The sequence below is a fragment of the Psammomys obesus genome, unplaced genomic scaffold, assembly GCF_907164565.1.
Source record: "Psammomys obesus unplaced genomic scaffold, mPsaObe1.curated_primary_1811, whole genome shotgun sequence".
Lineage (NCBI taxonomy): Eukaryota > Metazoa > Chordata > Mammalia > Rodentia > Muridae > Psammomys > Psammomys obesus.
Window position 1 is genome coordinate 5429807 of NW_026592510.1, and position 11737 is coordinate 5441543.

The window sequence follows — 11737 nt, forward strand, 5'->3', positions numbered from 1 at the left end:
ACCTATTTTAATGATTACATCAGATTTATGTAACTGGAGGAGCCCACACTCCCTAGATAGTTGCTGTTGTGTGATTCTGAACCTCAGAGTACATCTAGTCAACAATGATACATGTTTGCATCTATTACTGCTTCATCAATGGTCATGTTGCTCTGTGTAGAATAGATTTTTGAAAGAGGAGAACACAAAATTGAAATGAAGAGAAATGAGGCAACAGGAGTAGTCTTAACTGTTTATATTGCAAATAGAAGCCAAGCTGAACTTGGGTCATTTCTGGTGAAGGTTTGTGTGAAACAAAATACTGTAATTTGATCCTCTGGAGTCACCCATATGTCTTATTTATGTCTAATAAGATACTAATAAAATGCCTTAATACTAGATACAAATGCAGCCCTGCAGTCCCATGCAGCGATGGGACCACTGATGAGAACAGAACCTGCAGTGCATGGTGGCCTGTACCTGTAGTCCCAGCTATACAGGAAGAGGAGACGGAAAGTGTAAAGGTTTAAAGCCAGTCAGAGCAACATTGTGGGGTCTTACTTCACACAAAACCTGGACATTTTTCCAACCGTAACCAATTACATAATTTTGCTGCCATATTTTTCCCCCATAAACACTGACTTCTGACAGATTCACTCCCATAATACTGAATATTTTCTGCTTAGTGTTCCTAGTTCATCTTTTTCTTTCTCCTCAAATAAGATATTCTTAAAAAACAAATTATAATATTGGGGAAGAGAGATGGCTTAGCAGTTATGTATGAGGACCCAGGTTCAGTTCCTAGCATTCATGTAGTGCCTCACATAACTACAATTGCAGCATATTCAGTAGGCATGCAAGGCGGTGCACATAAATGCATTCAGGCAAAGCATTCATCACATAAAATGAAGCCTGATGCTGTGGGCCATGCCTATAATTCAAGCACTCTGGGAGGCAGAGGCAGGCAGATCTCTATGAGTCAAGGCCAGCCTGGTCTACGAAGTGAGTCCAGGACAGTCAAGGCTACACAGAAAAACCCTGTCTCAAAGAAAAAGAAAGAAGAAAAGAATAAATAAAATGAATCTTAAAAAAATGTTTTTAAGACAGAAATTTAGGGGGGCTGGAGAGATGGCTCAGAAATTAAGAGCACTGCCTGCTCTTTCAAAGGTCCTAAGTTCACAAAGATCTATAATGAGATCTGATAGCCTCTTCTGGTGTGCAGCTCTGCATGCAGGCAGAACACTGCACACATAATAAAATAAATAAATGAATAAATAAATAAATAAATCTTTCTTAAAAAGACAAATTTAGTTAATGATCATTGTTGATTTCACTTTCACAAGTGGTAGGCTATATGTTGAAGCATCTTCCTCTAATTCCAGCTTTGAGAAGGTAGGAACAGGAGGATTTCAAAAGTTAAGGCTAGCCTAGATTACATGGTAAGATCCTGTCTCAGAACAAAACAAAATCGGCTAGCATAAGCATAAGAACCACAAGCCTGTGATTCCAGTGTTTAGGAAGCTGAGGCAGGGAGATCCCCAGTTCGAACCAGCCTTTCACAGTTAGGCCTATCTGGAAAAACCAAGGACTAGGAATGTAGTTCAGTATTTACTTAGCATACCCTGAGTTCAGTCTCTAGCATTGCAACACAAAACTAAAAAGAACAAGTAAAATTTCACCTACTCTGAGGGTTTTATGTCTAATATACTAATAAAATGTCTTAATACTAGATACAAATACAGTGGAAGAGGGGGAAAAAAAAAACTACTATAAAGTCAAGATGACGGACTCTTTGTCATCTAGTCTGGCTTTGAACTTTAAATCCTTTGTTTCCTGAGGTCAGAAAGTACAGGCACATGCCACTACATACTTTCTTTCAGTGCAGACATATTCAAGATTTATCGATGGTACTTGGCTGCAAGTTACGAAGTCTCAGGAGTTATGTGTGCCTGTGTATATGTTTTTAATTTAGAGGATCCTGATTTAGTGTGGGAGTGTACATGGTACAGCATGCATGTGGAGGTACCAGGATTCTAACTCAGGTCCTCAAGCTCAATGACAAGTGCCCTTACTGCTAAACCATTTGACTAGCCCTGCACGTGTCTTTGCTACCGAAGAGTCAAGGCCTGTTGTCTAATGAATGGGTTTTCAAACTTAAGCATTTTTCTCATGAGTCATGGTCTTACGTAGCCATTTCTCATAAGATTCTCTGACTCATACAATGTCTGAGGTGCACATTAAATAAATAAATGTATCTAATATCACACAAGTCTTTTAATGTAACTATATTACCATAAATCAGAAGTTAGAACCATATCATTCTCAAGAAATGAAATCACATGTACTCCCTTTTCGTCATCTCTTTGAAATACAGTTTTATGATGAGAGGAACAGCCTTTTAGTTCGTATAATGCCTAGAGAAGAAATCACATTGTAAATGTGGGTAACATTTATAGACACATTTTCTATTAATAATTGGCTCTAACAATTGTGTAAGATTGTTGTAGGCCAGTGGTGCATTACTGTAATCTCAGCACTTAGAATGCTGAAGCAAGAGAATCACTACAGTTTGATGCCTGCCTGAGAGAGTTTCAGTCAGTCATATCTGCATTATAAGACCCTGTCCTAATAATACCTCGGAGGTAGGTGGGTCTTTAAGAGTTAGAGGCCAAGCCTGTCTATATAGTGACCTCCAAGTCAGCAAAGGCTACGGAGAGACCCTGTCTCCCCCCAAAAATAAAGTGTACGGTTTATTAATGGAAATTCCTTATAAGCTGCCCATAATTAATTTCCTAAATAATGATGTTTAATGTGTTTAAATGGTTGGATAGTTAGGCTACGTAAGAGAGGATAAGTTGGTATTACACCTTTCAGAGCATGGCACTTAGTTCTTTAAAGCAGAGGATACAGAGGCAATTGATGAATGTCAGCGTCATTCATGCCGAGCTCCTCAGAGCTCTGGTGGTTTCTGGTGTAGCATTTTAGTTTGCAGAACCACAGTTCTTTTTTCACAAGTAGCATTTACTATTTTCATTAAGATGTGTTTTGCTTTGAGGAGGGAAGTGAAGGTGTTGCTCATTCTTTTTTTGTTGTTGTATGTTAAAAGGGTGAAAATTTATATTTATAATTTTAAATCAGAGTTTTGGGTGTATTCTGTATTCATGGACCAGTTAGTTTTTCTTTCAGATTACCTTTTCAGTGACTGTTGATAGTGCTCAAACCTTAGATAATTTTCTTGCAAGCATGTGATCACAAAAGAAACAAAATAGCAAATGATCAATGAATCCTGTCATGACAACTGGGCACCTGAGCAACTAATGACACATTCTTCTTTTTTAGAGAAGTGAGACATAAAAAATAATGGTGCTTTTAATATCTCCATCAGTAAATATTTGAGGATTCGCTTATTTAAGGATTTCTATCTAATCTCTTTTTCTATCTATCTATGAGTACTCTTATTTTCATGTATGCCTGTGTGATAGAAGAGGGTATCAAATCTCCTAGGTGATTGATTGTGAGCCACCATATAGTTGCTGTGAATTGAACTCAGGTTCTCTGAAAGAGCACCCAGTGCTCTTAACCACTGAGCCATCTCTTTAGCCACTAAATTTACTTATTTTAAATACTAAATAATAAAATTATTTCCATACTTTAAGAAATTAAAAAAATTTTAACAACCATTTTTTAGATTTTGTTGCTTAAATATTAAAGCTATTGTTTCTGAATTAACTCATTTATTTAATTCATAAGTTATTTAATACATGTGAAAGTTCTCTTCAAAAGCACTCCTTAAGAGGGAAGTTGGGGTCCTGGGGGAGGGGAAGGAGGGGAAGCTGTAGTTGGGATGCAGTATATAGGAAAGAAGAATAAAAATTTTAAAAAGCATTCCTTAATATTTTAAACTAACCATAAATAGTTTCTGTTTTTATCACGAGTACCTATTATATACATTTATTAGGCTATTTTAGCTAGATTAATTTCAATTCCTTAACTTTGTTTTTAGCACTTTACCTTTCATACTGTGATCTTTATTTCAGGCTTCTTTGTTTATCAGAATTTATCCAAAAGTGTAGCTAACTTAGCTCACTTTTCAAGGTTTTGCTTTTGTGTCTCCTTTCTAGAACATTGCCTTAGATATACATGTTACATTTTGTGTCTCCTTTTTAGAACATTGCCTTAGACAGCACAAAAAGCTTTGTTCAGTATTAATTCACATTCTTCCCAACAGTGTATCAAAGTACCCTTACATGTTTTTGTTGTTTTGTTTTAAATGAGGCAGGGTCTCACTGTGTAGCTCTGGTTGGTCTAGTACTCACTGTGTAGACCAGGCTAGTTTTGAACTCAGAGATCTGCTTGCCTTTATGTCCTGCATGCTAGGGTCAAAAGTTTATACTACCATGACCAGCTCCTTGTACTTTTTTGTCTTATTGTATTATTAGCTCTTTAAGTCATTTTAAGCCTTCTTTTACATTTGATAGACATTTAATTTTTTTATCATTTTAATCAAAGAAATTGTAGGAAATCAAAGAAAAATGAATAGGAGCATTAAGATTTTGTTTGATTCATACACGTCAATTGCATAATACAGAACTTAAATATATATTTGTACTTACATTTCCCTCCTCTAGATGGCAGACTTGATCAATTAACAATAATTTTGCTCTGTGATTTTTGATTAAATGTAAAGAGCAGATGAATTGACTCATTAAATGTAAAGAGTAAAAATAGAATATAAAATTTGGTGGATATTTTAATTTGCTCTAGAATTTTTTGAGAAATCTGAAACTGTCAGACAGAAATAAAGTGATACTGGATAAATATATTCCTATATAATAATAGCAAATTAAGCTTGTATAGCAAGTGTGTGATGTCATTAAGAAATTTTCACCAAGTGTGGTGGTGGATGTCTTTTATCCAACTACTAGGAAGTAGAGGCAGGTAGATCTCTGAGAGTTTGAGGCCAGTCAGAGTTCCAGGACAGCCAGAAGTACATAATGATATCCTGTTTAAAAAAAAAAAAATTTTTTTTTCTTGTTTTTAATATTTGTCTTTATTTCTATTTTTTAATTGTTTTTTGTTATTATTAAACTTTTACAATTTTTTTATGTGCATTGGTGTTTTGTCTACATGTTTGTCTATGTAAGGATGTCAGATTATCTGTAACTGGAGCTGCAGACAGTTGTGAGCTGCCACGTGGGGACTGGGAATTGAACCTAGGTTCTCTGGAAGAGCACCCAGTGCTCTTAACTGCTAAGCCTCTAAAATTGTTTTTTTCATTTCTGCATCTTTTATAAGTAAGCAACATATACTTAGAAGTTGGTAGGGCCAACAGCGTAATTTTCTCTCTTAAAGTTCAGCCTCTGCCTCTGTTTTCAAAGCTTCCATTGTTTCTGAGGGTTCCGGGGTTGGTCGCAGAGCCTAACATATGCTAGGCAAGCACTCTGTTCCTGAGTTGCCCCACAACTCCTCCCCAGGAGTTTGAGGTTTGCTTTTACCAGCTTTTGCTCAAAGATGCACTCTATTACAGTTTTAGATTTAGCATAGCACCCATAGAGCTGGCAGTACAGTGAGATGATGATGTGAAATCTAGGTGGAAAAACACCTAATATATATCACTGCCATCAGAATCTTCATACTTACGGAGAACTGTTTTTGTTTTTTCATAACATTATGAATAAAGGAATTCTTTTACTCATACTCCCAAAAATGTATTCATGTAATAAGGAACCATATATATATTTTAAAGATATATTTATTTTTATTTTATGTGCATTGGTGTTTTGCCTGTATGAATTTCTGTATGAGGTTGTCAGATTCCCCTGGAACTGAAGTTACAGATGGCCATGTGGGTGCTGGAAATTGAACCCAGATTTTCTGGAAGAGCAGCCTGTGCTCTTAACCACTGAGCCATCTCTTCAGCCCAACTAACCATATTTTGTAAAGTACAAATCATTTTAACATTTTTATAATTCTTTGCTATAAGTACCCATTGATCATATTTTGTGAAATTTTTTTTTTTTAAGATTTATTTATTTTATATATACGAGTGCTCTATCTGCATGTGTGCCTGCATGCCAGAAGAGGGCATCAAATTACAATATAGATGGTTGTGAGCCACCATGTGGTTGCCTGGAACTGAACTCAGGACCTCTGGAAGAATGGACAGTGCTCTTAACCTCTGCGCCATCTCTCCAGCCCCAGTTACATGCTTTTTAAAAACTATACATCAATATGGGGGCTGGAGAGATAGCTCAGTGGTTAAGAACACTTTCTGCTCTTTCAGAGGTACTGAGTTCAATTCCCAGCAACCACATAGTGGTTCACAGCCATCTATTCCCTCTCCTGCCTTCTGGCATGCAAGTGTACATGCAGGTAGAGCACTCATAGACATAAATAAATAAAATCATAAAAACAAACAAACTACTAATGGTACTTGTAACTGAAGAGCAGATGTTTTAGTTAATCAGTTTCACCAGCCTTCCGAGATATGACATTGTTTGATTATTTTAATTTTAAATTAAAATTAAATTTTAAATTCAGTTCAGTTTACCTGTAAACACTTGAGTAATGCTGGTTACAGTGAAATTTCTCTTAAAGATTAGCTTTGAAGTGATTTTTAAGCCCTAATGATGATGGCCTCAGATGTTGGTAGAGTTAATGCCTTGTTTGTTTATATGTTTAGGTCATAGTAATGGGAGCTACCAATCGCCCTCAGGACCTTGACTCTGCTATAATGAGAAGAATGCCTACAAGATTTCATATCAACCAACCTGTAAGTGGTCTTCATTGTATTTTGAAGAGGGAAATAGTTGCTTTCTAATTAGGTTTTTAATCTGTGACTTTTAGGAAGAGTTGTCTTGTTTCTTTGGATTTCTTCATGAAAAAGAAAAGTACAAGAAACTCCTAGTCTCTGCCCTTTCTGACCCCCCCCCCTTTTTTTAATTTTTGTCCTATGATTAGTGCATTTGCTTTCTCCTGAGAATATAAGTACCTCAGAATTGCCTACATGCGTTAGTAGTTTACCTTAGGAAGATACAGAAGAAAATCTAAATTAAAGTTTTGGATTAACACAGAATTAAATTTGGGAACTAGAGGTTAAGGGATCATTGTTTTCACAGAACCTTCAAAGAAGAGCTAATACCAGTACTCTTCAAATTTTTCCACAAAATAGGAACAGAAGGAACATTGCCAACTCTTTCAGTGAGGCCATAGTCACCTTGATACCTAAACCACATAAAGACCCAACAAAGAAAGAGAATTTCCCTTATGAATATTGATACAAAAGTATTCAGTGAAATACTCAAAAAATTATTTTGGCTGCAAGTCTGAATACCTAGCCTGGAAAACAACTGAAACTTATTATTAACATTTTAGGGGGGCTTCTCTCTGATGGATAATGATTTCAGAACCAGTATACTGTGCTATAGCTAATAAAGCTAAAGCCATTCAGCTTTGACTACTTCGTTTGTTTTTTGAGACAAAAGTCTCACTATGCAGCTATTGAACTCTGTGACTTAAACCCACCACAAAGCCCAGGCTGGCCTCAAACTCACGGCAGTCCTCCTGCCTCACTTTCCAGAGTGCTGGCTTAGCTTTTTCTAGGCTTCTTTTTTGTTAAGTACTGTCAAGTAGGTTGTTACAGCTTTAGTTTTTGAAGAAAATCATATAATTCATACAGTTGTGAATTTTTATATTGAAAACAGCTTTTATATTAAAAACACTAGGTTCTCATGGTAGAAAATGTGTTGCATATGAGCAGTATATTATATTTACAAGCCTTCGAGGAATTTAGGTAGTTAGTCCTTTCATAGTTTTGTGGTGAAAATATTCTAACTCCATTTATAATCTTAGCATTTTTAGTCAAACTTCATTGTAATCTTTGGGTAGAAATTATTTATCCCACTTATATTCTGTAAATTAATCAGATTCAGTGGGTGCAGTGAAAATGGTCTCCTAAAGGTTCATAATTGTGGGCTCTGTAAAATTACTCTGATAATAATGTGCTATAGCCAACACTTGGTTCTTCCGAGAATAGGTATATATAATCATTCCGTTTGAAAAGTGCCTGATAAATCAGTGAGGTCTCTTTAATGACCTAGAAGACTAGTAATTCTATTTACTATAACTAATACTTAATTGAGCATTAATGTATGTCAGACACTTGCTGGGCTCCAGTGAACGTAAGAGAGCTCTTGTCCTCAAAGAGCTCTGTGCGGCAGGGGAAGCAGACTCATAAGTAAATAATCTAAAATGTGCTTTAAAGGCATGTATACAGATCTGTGAGAGTCTGAGATAATAATGAAAATTAATTATTCTGTGGAGTTCATGGGATTTCTAGAAACTTTTTGGGCCTTAAAGAATGTAGGAATGAACTAGGGAAATGAGACAATCAAAGCCTTCCTGTCATAATGAGCAAATATAAGAAAGTGTGGAAGGAGTTTTTTTTTTTTTTTTTAATAATTTATTTAATTTTATTTTATGTGCATTGGCGGGAAGGTGTCAGACCACCTGGAACTGGAGTTACAGACAGTTGTGAGCCGCCATGTGGGTGCTGGAACCTTTGGAAGAGCAGACAGCGCTCTTAACCACTGAGCCATCGCTCCAGCCCCGGAAGGAGGTTTTGTAGTTCTTGTAGAGCACTGAAGAAAACAGTGTGGGAAGGTAGACTGCAGCTGTGTTTACATGGACTATGTGTGCTTCACATATGAATTCTCTCAGTTCCAGGCAAAATATTAGACCAACTTAAGGAAAATTTATTTAAATAATCTGAATACCAAGATTAGCGGTCTTTATCAGAAATTCAGTTATAGCACTGGGAGAATGGCTCAGAGGGTAAAGGCACTTGTAACCAAGCCTGATGACCTAGTTTCAGGAACTCAGGTGGTGGAAGGAGAAAGATTACAGAAAGTGGCCATCCACCTTGTCATCTCCCCTGTACTTCTTCCCAAAATAGATTTTTTTAAAAAAAGACTTAAAAAATTAAAAATTGAAATGTATTTCTAAAGACAGCTAAGAGTTTTGATGTGCCTGTTTTATAAAAATAAGGTTGTGGTCATCAAAACTGCCAGTGAAGTACAGTGTGCGTTATCAAAAAAATTATAGCAGGTTTCATCAAATTTGTTAGATTTGTATACTGTTAATGAATAAACTGGAATTTTTCCATTTTTTCATTTTCTGTTAATTTTCCTTAAAGAGTAATTCTTTTTTGTGTTATGTGTAGTGTCAAAGAATATTATTAAGCTTATCTTAAAATTCTTCTCCAACCAACACACTTAACTATAAAGTAGTTGTTGGTGTTAGACACATGAGTTATCATAACAATAGTTTCATTTTGTTTACCAGTGGTTTTATAATGAATTCAAAATATTTTCTTAATGCTAATAAGAATGAATTTATCCATGATGAATTTAAAATCTGTTTTTATGTAAGCTGTTCCTTATTTCATTTATTATTGCTTATTCTATAAAGTATTTCATTTGTTATTATTGCTACTATTACTGTTATTATTGTTGTTATTATTTATTGTTTTAGATAGGTTCTCATATAGCTCAGGGTCCTACCTTCACCTTCCAAGTGCTGGGAGTAGAGGCATTCTCCAGCACAACGAGTTTTAAAAGTTTAGTGTAGTTTCTGCTCTCCGATGTAAAAATATGATGTATCACTGAAGAGAAATCATTAACATTTACATAATATTTACTGATGAGTATTAACGAGCACAGAAATTATTACTAAAGTGGAGAAACCAAGACAGTATCAATCATGTCCTGTAATATTGGTGAAAGTGACACGTTTGAAATGCCATAATGAAACCAGTTGCCTTGTATGCTAATTTTTTGAATAAAATAAAATCTACAATTAAAAATTGACTAAAAGTTGTCAAGATGGTGAACTCTCATAAATTTAATAAAAAAAGGAAAATAATGAAAACTATATGACGCTATAGAAATAGCTGACATAGTAGTACATGCCATTAATCTCAGCATTTGTGAGATAGAGGCAGAAAATACTACAAGCTTGAGTCCAGCCTCGTCTACACACTTAGGTTCCAGACCAGTCAGGCAGACCCTGTGTCAGAAAAAAAAAAAAAAAAAAAAAAAAAAGTGAAACTCTGGGCTGGAGAGATAGCTCAGAGGTTAAGAGCACTGACTGCTCTTCCAAAGGTCCTGAGTTCAATTCCCAGCAACCACATGGTGGCTCACAACCATCTATAGTGAGATCAGGTGTCCTCTTCTGGCATGAAGGTATACATGCAGGCAGAACAATATATACATAATAAGTAAATATTTTTTTTAAAAAAGTGAAACTCTGTGGGAAGACAGTGTTATTTTAAAGTATTCCTTTTTTCACTCAATAAATATTAAGGTTGTATTATTTCCCAGACATGAATAAGAAACAGAATTGATTGGACTACAGATGGTTACCGTAAAGTGTCATGTAATATTTGTTTTAACCTCTGTCATCCTGTCATTTTATATCAGTTATCCTATAATTTCCAAAGGAAAAATAATAGACAAATTGCTCCATTTGTATTGTTTTTAAGTGCTAATTGGAAAATTTCATCGTTTTAGGCTCTAAAACAAAGAGAAGCAATCTTGAAGCTCATCCTGAAAAATGAAAACGTAAGTAGAAAAGTATGATTTATTCTTGTCCTTAAAATATGCTTTTGGTTATAAAGTCATTTTAGAAAGAAATGAAGAAGGAGCCTCAGAATAATGCAGCTTTAAACTTGACCTAAATTATTGTTAAACTGTGCACTGTTAACTCTACAGTATATTTGAAGTAGTTTTTAAAGAGTAATGTGTCTACAGATTAAAATACTGTGATTTTTTTTTTTCACACCATTTTATGCTTGTGTAATACCTCCCTCCCTGGGTTTCTCTATGTAGTGTCTGTCCTGGGCTTGCTTTGTAGGCCAGGCTGGGATGGGACTCACAGAGATCCGCCTGCGTCTGCCTCCTAAATGCTGGAATGAAAGGCGTGTGCCACCAATGCCCAGCTCCAAAAATATTTAGAAACAATGAAGCTTTTCCATTGTTTCTTGTTTTTATTTTATTGCTGTAGTTTGAAAACTGAAGTTACATTTTTATAACTTAAAGAAAGGATAACACAAAGTATGGTGTGCACACGTCCAGTCTTAGCATTCAGGCGGAAGCAGGAGGGCTCTGTGTTCAACACCAGCCTGGATTATACAGTGAGACATAAAAAGAGGTACTACCGTCTATTTTTAGGAGTTTGGTTTTCTTTCTTGTAAAGTATATATTTTTCCCGTTTTTCCTGCAGTGTTGTCTTTCATAAAGGCTGGTACAGCTGCTGTGTTAGATTTGTCCTTTTCCCTGAGTTGGAACCTTTTCCCAGTTTCTTAAGTCTTGTCGGGAAATTTTTCTCTGTTAATGTCTTCTGAGTTTTAAATATAAATTTGAAAGGCTTTTTGTACTCTCAAGTTTTTAAAATAATTCTCTGTATTTCTAAGCTCTTGTTACTTGTTTCCTCTTAAAACTGTTTTATGTACTTGGATAATGTAGTTCTCTCCATACCTAACATGTTGTCTTCACAGGCTTGAACTTAGAGGATTCCTTTGAACCAGCACCAACCCCTATCTCCTGACTTCCATACTTCTTATGTTTTCCTGTCAGATTATATTTGTTAATATTTTAGTTGTTCTGAAAAGAAGATTCTCTTTGTTTCAAAATTTTAACCACATCCCTATTTCATCTAAACAAATTGAAATGATTCATTGTTGTTACTTATTTTTTTTTTT

General features: G+C 35.4%; 2 protein-coding genes across 2 annotated transcripts in view; one reads left to right on the top strand and one right to left on the bottom strand.

Annotated features, from left to right (window-relative positions):
* Window positions 1-10616, top strand: part of Atad1 (ATPase family AAA domain containing 1) — a 37717-nt gene extending 27101 nt beyond the window's left edge. Inside the window, exons 7-8 of the mRNA XM_055613827.1 lie at window positions 6662-6751; window positions 10548-10616. Of these exons, the coding sequence (XP_055469802.1) occupies window positions 6662-6751; window positions 10548-10616 (159 nt within the window). The remainder of the gene's footprint in view (window positions 1-6661; window positions 6752-10547) is intronic.
* Papss2 (3'-phosphoadenosine 5'-phosphosulfate synthase 2) overlaps window positions 1-11737 on the bottom strand; it is a 119231-nt gene that overhangs the window by 53465 nt on the left and 54029 nt on the right. The window lies entirely within an intron of this gene.